At 40.9% G+C, this 16,897-nt stretch overlaps 1 protein-coding gene and 1 long non-coding RNA gene across 7 annotated transcripts in view; one reads left to right on the top strand and one right to left on the bottom strand.

The window, feature by feature from the left end:
* Positions 1-94: 94 nt before the first annotated feature.
* Positions 95-16,897, top strand: part of chd9 (chromodomain helicase DNA binding protein 9) — a 70,036-nt gene continuing 53,233 nt past the window's right edge. For 2 of the 6 annotated variants that reach the window (XM_005912964.3, XM_005912962.3), the window contains exons 1-2: positions 95-383; positions 3,200-4,847. In XM_005912964.3, coding sequence (XP_005913026.1) covers positions 3,309-4,847 — 1,539 coding nt within the window. In that variant the 5' untranslated portion in view covers positions 95-383; positions 3,200-3,308. Of the gene's footprint in view, positions 384-420; positions 1,162-3,199; positions 4,848-10,965; positions 12,487-16,897 lie in introns of those variants that run through there. The other 4 variants (XM_005912963.3, XM_042218428.1, XM_005912967.3 and 1 more) reach the window with 4 other exon arrangements.
* The window catches only part of LOC121814116, a 12,764-nt gene continuing 9,736 nt past the window's right edge, over positions 13,870-16,897 (bottom strand). The window contains exon 2 of the long non-coding RNA XR_006054094.1: positions 13,870-15,099. This is a non-coding gene — a long non-coding RNA (uncharacterized LOC121814116). The remainder of the gene's footprint in view (positions 15,100-16,897) is intronic.

Here is a 16,897-nt window from a genome sequence, read left to right as displayed (position 1 = left end):
CATGTGCGAATATAAAACCTCTCCGGATTGGCTCCGGTTTAGACGCGGCCATCTTATGCACTCTGTCAACACAGCAACTTTACAAACGATGACATGATTTAATCAGCAACGCCCTGGCGCCACCGTCCTCAAAGTAGTCACAGTTGGTGAACCGGTTTTTAATTTAACATGGAAATTAGTGATTTTGGCAAATTGTCAGCGGTCCAATCACAGAGAGGGTTACTAATATGCAAATGCAGCGTTATCACAGTCACGTCAGCAGCGGCAGCAGAGCCGCTGTGCCGTGGTCGCCAGCAGGAGTACAACTAACAACACAGTAACAACTTCGCTAATACCACTCTGTCTTCATTGGCGTCTGGAGCTGCGCTTTGTGGTTCTTTCAGGTAAGAAACTGCGCTAATTACGTTGACTTTTCTGAGACGCGTTTGGACTTGTGGGCTTCTGTTTCATACAGTCAAGTAGCTGTCAAATTTCGGACAGTGAGTCAATGAGGGTCGCCTCAGCTGTCTGATGACACACCGCCTAGCTGGCTGTGTATCTTCCCTGTAGAAGCAAGGGTGTTCAGGAGCCAAAAACTTGTTTGTTTTCTTTGAATTCGCATCGAAAGCAGCAAATATCATCGTACTTTTTCAGAGTTTGACGCCTACATGTAAATGCGCGTGTCTCCAAAGTACTCCTTGGTGGGTTCTTCTTGGTCATGGTGGTCCTGAACTGACAGCGACCAGCCGGGCTCAAAGCAGCATGGCACTTGAATGTGGACGCCGATGTACTTAACAGTGCCAATACTTCGACAGGTTATTTGAAATGAAAACGAAAGTCAGGCGAGGATAAAGTAGTTGGCTGTTATCACGGTCACAATCATTGACGACCTCTCCATCCATCTCCGGCCCCCTCCCCCTCCCTATCTTCTTCTGTGAGCAGCGTCACGACACCTTTTGAATCCTTAGGTTATACGGTTCGAGTGCACGTGCGCACCTCGACAAACAGTTTTATATCTAAAACTCAAATGTTCCACGTGCGTTCATTTTCTTTCCGCTCGCCGAGCAGTTGCGCTTAAAGTAGCGCAACACATTGCCGCCTCGTCGGCTTATCAACCACCGCGCTCGCAGAGGCTGTAGCCATTTCTGAGGGAAGATGAAGAGGATGATATTAACTCAAGAGGTGAGCTCGGTGTCTTGCTTAAACATGGTCGCTTAAGGGCTTTGAAAACACCACAGAGGTATAGCCATGTCGCCAACTGAGACACTTTACCAATAACAACCTTGGAAGTTTCCTAAAAGTGGACTGAAAAGCGTTCGTATACGCGCTTAGCTTTTGCTTCAACTTTCAGTTAAATTGATATTGTTTCAATTTTGTTAGTTTTACACGGACATCTTCCCAAATTTCAGGAGCAGTTTATAAACACAGTTCATGTTGATATTAGGCATGAGTTGCACGTGCCTGGATGGTGCTCACAACGTCACAATTATGAAGGAAACAGCTGGAAAGCATCAGAGGGGAGAGGGGACTGGTCTATGCCTCGGAGCCAGATGGGTGGCGTTTGAAGGTTAGCAGTTGCTTGGTTTAGCTATAGGGAACCTGCATATAGATAGGGATCTACAGAAACTTAAAACTGACAAGTAATTACATGGCAGTCACATGATTTCCCAATAAACATAATGATCACTAGAGAAAGCACTGGAGAGAGTCTTGAGCTTGAAGAACAGCCCAATGTGAAAACAGGAATTGCTTCATGCCTGTGTGAATTGACTTTTGCAGGGACCTGGTGGTTAGTGGGGAGAGTGGTAATGTGCATGACAATGAGTCTTAAAAGGAAATGTAGTGATAGTACAGTAAAGTAGATTTCCTTTCTCTGTATGTTTAATTTAAGATTTAAATATTGCTTTCAAAATGCAAAGCAGTGGCATGAGGTGGTGAGAATGTTATGAATTCTTTGTTAATATATTAGATTACACATTTCTCAGGTTTGATGTTAGTAACGTTATAAAGTCACTATAAAACTCGTAATGTAGCAAGTGGAACTGTTTAACTCTGAGAGTTCATGTAGACATTTCTGTTGCTATGGGCCAAGCAGGCCACCTATGCTGGTTCACCTTAAGGTGAACTTAACTTGCATACAGAGAAGTTGGCTGTTAGAATCACTTAGTCAAAAGGATTTTTTAGGTGGGCTTTTCTTATAGCCATCACAAAACTGCAGCAGCAGCTGGGTAACTGCCAGTTAAACAAGAAAAATCAAACTTATGACTTTATCTTTTTTAGGAATCATTTTTTAGTTTATTAGCTTGTGCACATTGCTCTGTTGTTGTTGTTTTTTGTATAATATTATCCATATTAGGCTGGTGTCTCTGATAACAAATCACACAGTCAGTAGTTGAGAGCACCATAATTTTTTTTATGCTGGTAGAATGTTATGTTAAACCATTTACTAGCATGGCTATTATTTTAAATATATGCTGTGATAAAGAAAAAGATGCCAGACAAAAATATGGGACAAATGTCTGTGTTCATTTGTGTGCCTGTGTGCATGTTAAGTCAGCATAATAACTGACCTCGGTAGGCTTCTGTCATCTTCCGCTGGTCTGTGGTTGCAGAACACGCACATGCGCATGCTTAAAGGGCCTCCTTTGCCTCTGTCCTTAGCTGTTGAAATTCTATCAGCTGTCTGCACCTCCCACACATTCTGCAGTAGCAGGGCAGGCAGCTTCATTGGTTGTGAAGGTAGGGGGTTGAGGCGCATTTGTGCGTATGTGTGTATTTGAAAAGGGTGGGGGTACAGGAAGAGGCACCTGCTGGTGGCTGGCGGTTGGTTTGCACCAGCTGCTTTGCTGCACACATGAAAGGCAATGCTGACAGATAACTGACAGTACCAAGTTTCTCCAGAACCATGACATAGCCTTCACTTGGATAAGTGCTTTTATATGTCAGATTGATAGAGTCATGCAGTTTTACTGCTCTCAAAGAATGCATCATTGATGATGAAGTGGATGACAAAGTTCAATATGGTGGACAAAAATATACTTGATAAACTGTTGTGTCATCTTTTAACTGGAAATTATTTGTGCATGTGTTTAAAGGTTGATTATGCTAATAAGTTTTTTTTTTTTACCAAATGAAATCTGATGTAGGCCATAGATTACCAGCTGAAACTTTATCATCTGATATAAGTATTATAATTTATATTTTTTTCTCTTCATTTTAGGGCATGAAAACTATATAGTCGGCATGCTGTAGCTCTAAAGAGAGGCATTTGGGGACCAGTTTGGATCCATTGGTGTTCCAGAGGTTCCAGTCATCCTCCAGCCTCCACCATGGACTTCTTTAATGACCCTAGCCTCTTTGGTGGAGGTTTGGAAGGGCTGGATGACGATGGCTTCGCTTCAGCACCATCACTCGTGGATGAGCTAAATCTTACTGCTGACTTTGAACCGCTCCAAGTGGAGCCTCTTGGCCCTGGGAAGCATCAAGACATGATGCCACCAGCTTCTACCCAACAAGCTATGCCTAGTTACAGCCAGTCAATGGGTCATTACATTGACATTAAGGCCAATGTGGCTCAGGCATTTTCTGGTTCTCAGGGCATAAGTGAAGGCATGATTACAGAGCAACATGGCTCATACCATAATGCTCCCATGAGTCAAGTTCCTCAATCCAATGGGCTCTTCTGTAACAGTGGCAGTCCGATGTGGGGTAACCAAGACCAGAATGGGAACATGTACCAGGCCTTACCTCAACAGCAGCTTTGTCATCAACAGCAACAACTACAAAGCCAGCAACTTCATGGCAGACATCAAACACAGCACCATCCCTGTTATCAGCAAGAGGAGCAGCAGCACAGAATGCGACAGCAGCAGCTGCAACAACAGCAAAGTCATCAGCAACAGCTGTTAAACCAGCACCAACAAATTAACACACAGACTGTGTCCCTGCAGCAGCAGCATCACAATTTCCCGTTTCACCAGGGAGGCCAGTCCAGCAGCCAACAGCAAATTCACCACACTCAGCAGCAGGTTCAGCGCCAACTAACTGTGAGAGAGCAGCAGTTCCACTCAAGAGCTCTTCCAAGTAAGCATTATTTGGAAAGTCAGAATGCTTCTATGACTGCAACTTGCTTGCAAACACAGCCACAGCAAGGTAACTACCAGTTGGTCAGGGAATGTCAAGCTTTCCCTGGAACAGGACTGGAAGAATCTAACCTGTCCTTTCCCATGCACTCATCATCTATGGTTCATTCCCTGCCCACATGCTCTGTCAGTTCTGCCAGAGCTTATCAACCAACTCAGTACCCTACTTATCCTGGGGAGCCAGAATTACCCAGTCTCAATGAGCAATCTTTGTCCTCAGCCTCGGTGTCTAGGCCCAGCAACACCACTGCACCACTCACTTCTACAATACCCGAACTTACAGGGACACCATGCCAGTTTTCATCCACTGCACATTTGAGTCAGCACCACACTAGGACCCCAATTAGCCAGGCAGAGGAATGTCCTTTCCGTGCTATACGTTGCTCCAGAGAAACCCAGGGAAACTGCAAGTCATCTGAGCTGTTTGGTGAATCTATGCGACCCTACCCCAACATCACCACCCACCTGCCTTCTGAGCAGCCTCAGAGTTGTAGGGTTATCAACACTAATGGATACCAAGCTTTGGGAGACAGCCTTTTACCATCAGCAGCTCATGATGAAGACTTGGATGGCCTGGAGCCTCCTGACCTCCTGCCTGACCTACTGCCCCAGCTTGAGCATGTTTTTAAGCAAGAGGACAAATCTAACTGTGGCTGGACTGATACTACTCAGGAGATGGGAATTGAGTACAGGAAACCATCACCCATTGAGTACAGTGAAGATAAGGTAACACATTTCATCCTTTTTGTTCCTAAAGCATTTGTTTAAAGGCACTGCACTGATCTTTATATATAACCATACACCTCATACTTAACACCCATTTCTAAGTTATAGTCAGTGACAAGAATGAAAATGAATAAGCTGAATGAAATGAAACAGTGATGCGTTGAATTTCACAATTTTAAATATTTTTTTTCTTTAATAATGGAGAAATATTTTCTTCTTTCCATATTATGGCACAGAATTCGGCCACTCATATAATGCTTAGCTATCTCAGGTAGAACATGTGCTTGCCTAGTAGAAAACCTGCAATCAGCAGTGGAAAGGGGAAGGTGTATCTTGGGCAGTCTGAAAGCTATCTGAAAATGATAATGGTCAGTCCAACCTGGCCTGTCTGTCTGGGCAGTGCACTGACAGCAGCTCAGGCCTGATTAGGCTAAGAGTGGCAGGAGAGTCTTCAGGACTTAGCTGTAAGCATACTTAGGGCTATATCAAGATGTGGGTCAGGGCAAGCCAGAAGCACTTGCACACTGCCTCGCTGGAGTGTGGGGGAGGTTGCACGCTGTTGTGGTAGCTGCCACAGTTTCTGTGTGTGTCTGTGCGTGAGTGCGTGTGCACGTGTGAGAGAGTGAGCGGTAGGAAAAGAGCACGGTGAAGGAGAGTGGTTAGCACTTCAGAGCGGGGGAGGGGGTTTGAGAGATGGAGAGGGCAGCAGCTCATGGAAAAAGGAGAGCTTAGGAAAGAAAGGGAGGGAAAGAGACAGAGAGGAAGAGCATGACAGAGAGAAGAGAAGCGGAGGGGGAGGTTGGGTGAATGCATTAGCTGGCTGTAACAGGCTTCAGGCGGTTCCTGGACCTCAGATGGCTTGTAACTTAGCAGCATCCATGCACTACCATCGCCCATGAGTGACACATGACCACCAGCTAAAGTCACAGACCTTTCATCATGCTCTGCACACTTTATGTGCATATGTAGATAGAAACATATTTTTGTGTTCTCTTTTGAGAACATTTGTGTTAGATTTCAGAATTTTTGTTACTAAAACAATGAAAATTATTTTTTTAAGGCACGCTTTATATATAGGCACTTTTTTAAAACCATAAAAGCACTTGTGTTTCCTATGGCCCTCTACTGACAAAACATCTCATAACCACTAACCGTACAGAAGTGTTGTTTGGCAATATTGTACCAACCTCACCTTTGTCTGTATCTGAACTTACCCTAGTGTAGTAAACACTTATATTTCTAAAATTTTACAGTATGTGTTTGAGTGACTCATTTAAATCTCTGTAAACAGGGACCTCTTACTAGCAGCAGGTCCATTATGTCTCCCCAATTTTAAAAGCAAATATATGCCCCAGAGCCAAAACAAAACTTGTGTTTTGAGTAGCTCATCTATACCCCAGCATTCAGCAGGTGATAACAAAACTGGTGCTGCGCCTAAACCAGAGCTCATCCACACAGGCCATTTGCTCATCTGCAAAGGTCCTTGATTGAAATGGGGCCATGAACCACAGCCATATGAACAAGCCTCTCCCTGTCTGTGTCAACATCCAGCCCTGTGTTGATGCTTACAGGCTGACTGTGCTATTCATGTGCACTGATGTGTGAAGAGCCTGCTGATAGTGTGTTTGCTGAACAGGCAAGGCATCAGGGGATAGCGGCCCACTCTTCACTCCCCCACAGTGAATGTGGCTAATTAGGATTTCCAATGTTTGTAATGGTCAGCTACAGATGTAATGACTTGCCAGGGTTAAGATTTAAGACTTATCACAGGTTTCAATATTCTGAACTTTTACATAATTAAATATTTAGAAAATGTCAAAGTTCAGTTGAAATAAATTTTAAAATAAACAAGAGACCTACTTGCAATGGAACCAAATCAAATATCATGTCTGTCAGCATACTGACATTAAATCAGTGAGATAGCTTTGGTTATCCTCTTTCGCTTAGTGGAAGGGCAGCCCATGATCCCAGCTGTCATAGGGCAAGAGGCTGGGTACACCCTACCTGGTAGCAATTTCTGCATTATTACATAAGCAAAGGTTGAACCACACCCATTTTGGTTTTTGCTACATACCTGTTAAGTTTCTGGACTTGGTTTTGCACCACTGTAGTGTTGACAAAAATCAGTCCTCAAACATAAACGGTTGCCAGATGTACTCAAGACAACATTGGAATAGTTCCTGCTATTCCAAAAGCAATAGTACCACATTTTGTCACAGTGACAGAAAATTATACCACAGCAGTATTTCAGCTACTACTAGATATGTGTAGAACTCTTGCTTTATTTCCATGAATCAATTTGGCAACATGTATTCCATGCTAGTGGGCTGATTCTCATGATTCCCATTTCTTTGGTCATTTGGTAATTGTTTAGTTTGTTCCTTAAACATGAGTAAACTAAAAAGTACCTTTCTTCTGGTCATTTCATCTCTACACTAAGTTGCAAATTTGAGTAAATAATCAATTAGATCATACTACATTATTATTTATTTTTTTAGGCATGGGAAAATTCTGAGGGTTCATCTCTAATTCTCAGCATCTTGATCCAGTAGTAAAAGCAATAATGAAACTAGAGCTAGTGATGACTGGGGATTTTACAGTACTAGAAATTTAGTAGTTGGTACCAATACCAATAGAACTAAATGATTCACAATGCCAAATTCAGTTGTACTTAAACACAAAGTCCTTTGTTTGCTTGGGGGTGGCTGAAGCCTATCTCAGCTACCATAGGGTGAGAGGCAGAGTACACCCTGGTCAGGTTGTACACAGAGAAACAGAGAACCATTCACACTCATAGTCAGACCTATCCGCAATTAACTTAACCCAACTAATTGCATGTCTTTGGACTGTCAGAGGAACCCTGAGAGAACCCATACAAGCACAGGGGAGAACATGCAAACTGTGTGGTCCTTTACGCTGTGAGGCAGCAGTGCTAACCACTAGGGGTGGGTTTTGATAATCGATTTATCGATTAAAATCGATTCTGGCTTGGATAACGTGATATCGATTCATTAGAATCCTGAATCGATTTTGTAATATAAATTTATTTCGCCCGAAAAGCCAGAATTTCAGGTTAAACCTCATAAAATTTCAACAACCACCAAACAGCTAAAACAGTAAATGAGAGCAGGTACACGGATTCTGCACAAAGATGTAAACGCAAAGCGTAGATCCGCCGACGGATCAGAAGCAGTGAGATGTCGCCTTTCTCACCCGACGGCACGGACACGGTCGGGGCTGAAAGCCAACAGCTCACTGATTCTGATGTTTCAGCGGGTCCACGCTTTGGGTTTACGCCCTTTTTGCGCTGATTCTGAAGCTGTTAGTTTTATCTCTCTCCAAACAATATTGACCGAACCATCAACAAAAGACGATCCAAACTACACTTCACATAAACATTGTCTTGAATTCACTCAGACTTTTGCTGTTTTGCTTTCACCACGATAAAAATCACACTTCATGCACAGCTCTCTCTCTCAGTATACTTCAAGAACAGTTTCCCGTCTAAAAATCTGTTTTCTGTATTATTCGCTTGCTTGTTACACACAAGTCTACTGTTGTTTACAGCGCTGTCAACCGCTGTTTTTTTCTTTCCTTTTACTTACTTCTGAAAAGAAAACCTAAGTTCTGCCGTTCAATAGGCTTCTGAACAAATTTAACCTTTTTAAAATTATGCAAAACGCTTAGCCGTGTCTCTAATAAAACCTCTGTAACTTCAGAGGTAATGTTCATATGTTGATTAATGGTTTTCTTTCGTTTTTGATCGACTGCAGAATAATTTTATAAAATCCCAGGCCAGGAAAATCACCTTCGTGTTTTTCTGTGTTTTATCCTCAGTTACTTTGACACAAAGGCATCTGCTGTGATGCTTACACCTTTGATAAAGTCTTGCGAGTGTCAGCTTCCTTTTTATAGATACAAAAATATGTGAATGTACTGATCTGAATTATGATATTTCTGAACGTCTGAGGCAAAATTTCTCAGATTCAAATCAAATCGAATTGAATCGAATCGTGGATCGAATCGATTCGGGACCTTGTGAACCGGAATCGAATCGATTCTAGAAATCAGTGACGATACCCAGCCCTACTAACCACCACCTTACTGTGCTGTTCTGGCCTACTACTGTTAGTTATATTATGTTAGCATAGGCATTTAATTTTAGCCATTGAAAAATATTTTAGTATATGGAGTAAAGCTGGTTTCAGAATATCAGTCTCAGCTGTCTTAAACAAAATAGTAACAAGCATTTCAGGATAAAATTAGAGAGGTAATACTGTGGATGTCGTTACCGTGAATTGAAACTTTGAAGAAATCTGGAGGCTTGTCTTCACTAAATTGGAAGTATTTCGTCCCTTTGTTCAAAAACTGAAAGAGCATCGTTTGGATATTGGCTTTTGTGAATCAATTAAATCAATGTCTTGGTCCACCAACTCAACCCACCCTACTCTAAACACAAAGTGCTTCTATAGCTGAATCTTCCCTTGTCATCAGTGATTCAGAACAGAGCTATTGTGACCACTACACTACTCACTATTTTTCATATGTTGTGCCATTTCTAGTTTTGCCTTTGCTTCTTTCTTCTTCAATAGGTAAGGCTAGACTAGAATACTTGTAGCCATGTGCCTCCCCCTGCAGTTCTGGAAGAGTAGCCACCTCAGTCAGTACACTGCTTACAATGCCAAAAAAAAAAGAAGTACCTTCACGTTTTCAGGATTTTGATATTAAATTGTGTTGTAAGGATCGGTCTTCTGACATCCCTAGTGCTGTCAGGAAATTGTATTGAGTAATACAAAGAGAAGACTGCAATGAATACTCATTTTATATTCATCCACCATGCAGTCACACTGGCCACTGAAATTTGAATTGATTTGATAAAGGCATGTTTGAAATAATGACATTTATCCAGTGTCATAGGTTGTTGAATGTTTGGTCTATGTTGGCAGTGTACCCAGTAAAGCAAAATGAAAGTCTGCTAAATACACACACACATCACTTTGTTTATTTTTTGCAAGTCATATTGACTTAGGCTTTTTTGCAGGAAAGACTTAAGGGTATGGTAATCCTTTAGAGCTACAAATTGAAAATTAATTGTTGGTTATATAGGTGGTGCAATGGTGCGTGTCATCTCACAGCAAGAAGGTCCTAGGTTTGAATTCACTGTGGCCTTTCCAACCCCGAGGACATGCTCTTGTTTTTGCTTTTTTTTCTTCTAACTTTATTTATCACTGTACAAAGAAACAGGGCAGCTGTGTCCTCAGAATTTTGAGATTCTAGTTGTGAAGGACAGATGATTTTTAAAATCTCAACATTGATATCTCCTTAGATATATAAGTTATATGATTATCTTCACCCCCCCCCTTTTTTTTTCTTCTTTTAAGAATATCAATATGTTGTCTAGCCCTGTTTTTAAATCAGCTATCGACTAAACTAGTTAGCAAGCTCAGCTAGAGCTTTTTAACTTTACTTGAAAATGCTTCATTGTGTGTGTTGGTCAGCCAAGGCTTATACTACAAAACAAGTTCAGCCTACCCAGGATATCTTTCCATTATCTGGCCTTAAGAAGGTGGTTATCAACTTGAAAAGTCAACCTAAGGTTTCCAAATGCAACTACAAACACGTTCACATGAAAGGTGTAGAGTTGGCAGCATATGACCAGTCACAAACAAGGACAGCTCTACATTATAGGTGTATATTAGCAGAGCGGCCAATTTTATAAAGGAAGATATGATGATTCTGTGATATTAGAAAAATATTAAGAAGGTAAATATATGTAATACAGGCTGCAAGCAGCATATTTGATGCAGACATAGGAGTAAATATGTGTAATAGGAAATGCTTGTATAAAAAGCACTATGTGAATATGTGAACCTTGTGTGCTTTAGTTAGTAAAACTAAAAAGTAACTAGTAATTGAAAAAAGTATTTCTTTCTGATTTTAAATCAGAAAGAAAACTGGATAAAACATTGAGACTTGGGCATCCACTTCTGAGAAGATTGGCAAATTCCTTAAATACGAAATTTCTATGTTTCTGTAGTGGTTAATTCACCAGTATGTGTGCAAGCTCTTTTAACAAAATGCTATTTATCAAAATTTAATGTTTTAATACATATTGTTGCTATCCATTATTTTAAAATGGACTGTTTTATATAAAAGCAGGAAAAAGTGAAGCACAGTATTATTTTTTTATTAAGATGCCAAATTACTGTTATTCACTTGCATACCCAAAAAGAAGAAATTGTTTTAGTGGTTGAATGTTGTACTTGACTAATTTCAGACGTCTCAGAGCAGTCCAGTGTGCTGGCTTAAATTTGGGTGGAAAAAACGAAAATTCATTTATTTGAAACTTCTGTTCCTAGTGTACTCAAACTGAAAGATATTTGCCAAACAGATATTTGCCAAACAAAAGGCTGAATACTGAATGTATTGCCTTTTGGTGTTGAGGACCCATTTCCATTCAAAACCAAAATATTTCTGGGCACTCAGCTCACTGACAGTCCATAAGGCCGATATGACATTACATTGCATATTTTGGTCTTACACGTTTGATTGGGACTGGGATTTTGATGCTGCAAGTTTATAAAAAAAGAAATAAGACAACTACTTTTGCCATTAAGCCTCTCTTTCTTATGGAGTCATGTTTTTACCATGTGATGTTATTTCAGCTTCAGTTCATTTTATTCTGTTGTGGCAAATATAAGGCCCTATTTGTCATTGTTTTGGCACCTGGATGTGTGGAGTGCTAGCTTTGTTGTGTTAATGAATGGCTTTGTCATTTTTTCTTTGGCATGCTACTACACTCTACTGTTTGTAATTTTCATAACACTAGAGGCTACGGCTTTCATGCTGAATAGAAAAGAGAAGTGAGACTGATGAACACTGATTGCCCGGGTGGCTGTAGTCATTTGGGGGGGCCCCCAGCAGTGATACTGAGCAGGTACATCCCCGCTGTCTTTCTATATCGCTGGTGTATTGCTGCTTTCCCCTCTCTGCCCAGCCTTTTCCTCTGAGTTGTATTTCCAGTCATCAACTTTGAATATGCATGCTTGTAAAAAGGATTGCTGTTTCTGTGACAGGCTAGCTTGAGTACTTCCTGACCTCTCTGGGGTTTATGTAACTTCTAGCCACCCAAACTGGGCAAGCAATGCCATAATCAGTACTGAAACATGACACCATGCGTCACCCCGTTTGTCACCCCACAACCGACATGTGCCACACACACACACTTGTACTTGGAGAAACCTGTGCCCACATGGTGATAGCCTGTCTTATTCACACACTTTCCACTTTGTCTAATAACCTGCTCCAGTGTGACACGCAGAGCTTTGTATGTGTGCATTTCTTCTTCTGTCTGTCTTTCACTTTCTGTCTTGGTTGCTCACTCTACGAAGCATTCTGTCTGCTTCATCCGCTCTGATTGTCTTGTCTGTTTGGAGGCCTGCCAGATGAGGGCGGGGGATAACTGAGGGTCAGAGGTAGACAGGAAGTCAGGCGGCCTTTGCTGTGAGCGGAAGGGGAGGGTTCAGTGGGAGGAGGGGCTGAGAACTGAGAGGGAGGAGGGAGTTGTACTTGGATTGAGTGTGTCAGGAGCATGTGGGAACGCTGCCAGCCTCAACTGCACAGTAGGTCTGAATTTAAAGTATGCCCTTTTATGCTGCTTTTCTTTCCTTTCTACTCTCTTTTGCCTCCTTCTCCAGGGATTAAATGGCTTTGAATATTTTGGGGGTGATGGGTGGGTGAGTGTTTGCCCAGCGGTCAAAATGTGAAGGGTTTTTTTTGTGTGTGTATGTGACTGGAATGTCTTTTTGGTTGTGACGCAACCTTCTTGAACTCACGCTAACCTTTGACTGGCAGAAAGGGCGGTTGGACTACCACAGTGTCTCTTGAGTATGAAAAGATTCAGTTCAAGGGGGACATCTTAAAAATCACTTGTAAATTATTTCAGTATAGGGTGCAACAGATGAAATAAGAAAAGACGCAGAGGAGTAATGACCCCTTTGTCCTTGTGTTTACACCTATACAATGAGTGAGAAAATTGAGAGGATAAAAGCAAACCCTTAATATGACTAAAAACTTAAGGAAAGTTATCTAAAGTGAATAAGACTGGAATAAGTGCATAAGTCTGTCATTCTGTTCCAGTCTGTGGTTTTTGCACCACAGCTTGACTTTGACACACTAAATGTCAATTGTATTGTCCCGAGAGACGGCAGTTGGCTTAGTGATTTGTAACTTCAGCAAACAGGTTTGTGTCAGTAGGAAGTCATTAAATAGTTGCCATGGACGTTGTAAGTGGAGACTTTTATTGTGTGTTATGCTTGTGTTTTTTGTTTTTCTTTTTTTTAACAACATTTGACTTACTCAGTTGACTGTTTACCTTAGCAGAAGAGGGTTGACTGTTGAAACCGGTATGTCATAATCAATCATTGCTCCCCGTTTTGTGAGTCAGGCTACAGTGTTGTCAGACAGGCTTTGCAAAGGTTAAAAAAATGACAAGAGTATTTTAGTCACCTTAATTTTGGGCCTTTAATGTGAAAATCTGACTTTTATTTGTGTCTTTTTGGGTATATTTTTTATATTGATCATGCTGTAGCAAACCTACAAAATGTAATCCACATGGAGCCAGGGTTTTTCTTGCATATGACAAAAAATGTTGGTCACCATCAAAGAGGTGCTGGCCTTCCAAAGGAAAACAAAACAAAAAACAGCCATTAAAATTTCATTTCATCAAGCTTCAATTTAATTTTTGTTTTTTAAATATCCAGAAACAACAGGAAAATGCACAGAGATCTGTTAAGTAAGTTACCCCACACTTAATCATATTAGCCATGTGCCAGTCAAGTATTTGAACCAAATACTGATCTGATACTGATTTAAAAAACTGGATCGCATATTGGTGACAATGACACAATCCATCAGTTCAATCAAAGCTGTTCTCTTTTGTTCAGCAAAACTAGCAAACACCAGCCGTTTGGAGGTGTTTCACACCGGCTATATCAACAGCTGCTATTTGTACGTTTGCAGATGTTTTTTTTGTTTTTGTCTTTTTTGGGGGGGGTGTTATCTTTTTTTTTTTTACCTAAACTGTGGTCAAAGCAAATGTTTTAGTAAATGACATCCTGTAGCGCTGTTTTCTGCCCATCTCCTAGCCCTGGACCTGTACAGGTCCTGGATGGAGGGAACATAAGCACCAATGATCCTCTCTGCAGACATGATTGTCCTTTCCAGTCTGGCCCTGTCCTGCTTTGTGGCTGAGCTGAACCAGACAGTGATTGACATGCATAGGACAGATTGGATGATGATAGTGTAGAACATGACCAGCAGCTTCAGTGGCAAGTTGAACTTCCTGAGTAGCTGCAGGAAGTTCAACATCTGCTGGGCCTTCTTTCAGACAGAGTCTATATGTGAGGACCACTTCAGATTGCGGGGATCCACTTCCTGTCTGTATGCTGACACATCATATTTCTGGATCAGACCAATGACATTGGTGTCCTTGATAAACTATAGGAGTTTCACATATGGTTCTCCTGAGGTGCACTCATTTGTCTAGAGAGAGAAGAGCAGTGGAGAGAACACATCTCTGGATGAGGCTGGTGCTAATGGTCTGGTGATCCACTGACAGGTGGAAGCTAGGTGAACTTCCAGTGCAATGTCCTTCTGGTGGCTTAACACAAGTCTTTCAAAGGACTTCACAGCCACAGATGTTAGCACGACAGGCCTGTAGTCATTTAATCCTCTGGTGGACTTTTTTGGCACCAGGATTTTTCTTGGGCCTGTTTTAACAAATGCAAACAGTTATGTGGACAATGCTATATCGCTATATAAAGTGCGGATGCAACTGAGTTAATCATACTTAGCTGCTTCATCAACACCCCAAGGCCCATTTTAAGTTACCACAAGGTCCAGTCATTCTTTGTTGTACTGTGAAAGCCACTGAAAATAATGGGTTTGAGAGAGCAGCACCTGCTGTTTGTGTGATGCATAACTATGTAGAGTTGGGACCAAGCAGAGCTGTAGTCTTGCATCCTCTATGCAGTTTCTCTCTTCCTGTTAGCCCCCAAAACCCCATTCCCTTAGACACAAAGAAAACAAAAAAACCCAACAATTGTTTGACCCCCTTAAAGCAATCACTTTGGAGAGAATGGGAAGGGAAAAACTCCCTTTTAACAGCAAGAAACCTCCGGCAGAACTTAGGCAGGGGCGACCATATGCTGCGGCTGGTTGGGATGAGGGGAGGAAGACAAGACGAGACACACTGTGAAAGAGAACCAGAGATTAATAATAACTAATGATTAAATACAGAGTGGTGTATAAATACATAGTGAGTGAAAAAGAAACAATGCATCAGTTGGAGTCCCCAGTAGCCTAGACCTACTGCAGCGTAACTAAGGGAGGATCGAGAGTAATTTGATCCAGCCCTAACTTTTATCAAAAAGGAACGTTTTAAGCCTAATCTTAAAAGTAGAGTAGGTGTCTCTCTCTCCTGAATCCAACCTGGGAACTGGTTCAACAGAAGAGGGGTCTGGAAGCTGAAGCTGTACCTCCCACTTTACTTTTAAGTACATTAGGAAAGTAAGTCTGCAGTCTTAGAGTGAGGTAAGGGGGTTATGCTGTACTGTAGTGTCTATAGCCCAGTTTGATTTCAACCAGGTCACACCAGTAAAATTAATACATATATTGTATGTTAAAAAATACATTTACATTTTTGTAAAGTACATTCTGAAAACATTAAACTCAACCATAGCCAAGATTATTTTTTTTTAAATAAAGCTGAAATCAGAAGCATAATTGAAGACTTGCTTTAACTTGCTCCCTTTAAAAACTGCTAAATTATTTTTTGTCATTTAAATGTGGAATATTTGTAGAAGAAATGCAAATAGCATAAAATAACTTCAGAGTTTTTCACACATCATAAATCTGCATTACAATTTTGAGATCATAGTGGAAAAGAATAAAAACGTAAAAATAAAATATAGTACAAATACTGTTGATATGATTCATACAACTTGTTTCGTTGCCATTGAATAAGAGCATGGATGGTACCAGTATATTTAGTTAGTAATTTACCTAACTATAGTTTTAATATATTTATACTTCATTTTAGTATTTCTGACTCAGTTATATATATTTTGGACTCTTGTATTTTATTTTGTGATTAAAAAATAAAAAAATAATAAAAATAGTCTTAAAATTACAAATTTTATCAAAAATAACTATCGTTTCATGTACTTTGTTCAATAATGCATCAGGAAAACAAACCTGAAGAGCCTTAGTTTATATTTTGTGGCCAAACATTTCATAATGTTGTTCTTTACTGATGAAAATTTGACAGTCTGTTTGAAACTGAATAACTATGAAATGAAGTGTGTTTTAAACCCTGCATTTCTGTGTTTATTTTGGGGTTCAGCTGTAACAGTATCAGCAGGGAAGCTGCTTCTTCTCTGGCCATATCTCGTCCCCGCCACTAGACATTTGTGGCTGACAGCTGTCTGTCTTTGACTTAAGGTGATTTCATACTAGTACAAAAGATGGACAAATTTGTCAATTTAAGTAAAGCCAGGAATATAGTCCCCACAAGGGACTAGTGAAATGTGTGACTAGTTGACTAGCTGATGAAATGTTGGCACCAGAAATGCTAGTTGGTGAAACTAATCATATATTGTTGATTTCACTTCAGTTAGCTTTAAGTTTAATAAGAAAAGATCATTAGGGTGGATTGAACACGAGTCATGATTGAATTAAGCTATTTGGCAACTAGAGTTTAATGGCCCATCACAGCTGTACAGATTCCTAGTGATGACTTAGGCAAGACCCCCTGGAGTCTAGATGCTGGTGGTGGTGGTGATGAAGACGGAGGCTTGGATGAAGCTCTTGGTAATGTGAGAGAGGCGGAGATGAGGAGCAGGTGGTTTACACGAAGGTAACCTGTAAATTTGTATATTTCATTGTAGGGCTGCACGATTTTGCATAAAATGAGAATCACGATTTTTTTGGCTTAGAATTGAGATCACGATTTGTTGAGCAGGAAGAGTGAGCGCTTGTTTTCATGCAGA

This window comes from Haplochromis burtoni, unplaced genomic scaffold, assembly GCF_018398535.1.
Source record: "Haplochromis burtoni strain Fernald_Lab_line unplaced genomic scaffold, NCSU_Asbu1 Contig_2, whole genome shotgun sequence".
Lineage (NCBI taxonomy): Eukaryota > Metazoa > Chordata > Actinopteri > Cichliformes > Cichlidae > Haplochromis > Haplochromis burtoni.
The sequence above is the reverse complement of the archived record's forward strand: the minus strand, read 5'-3'. Positions and strand labels throughout refer to the sequence as shown.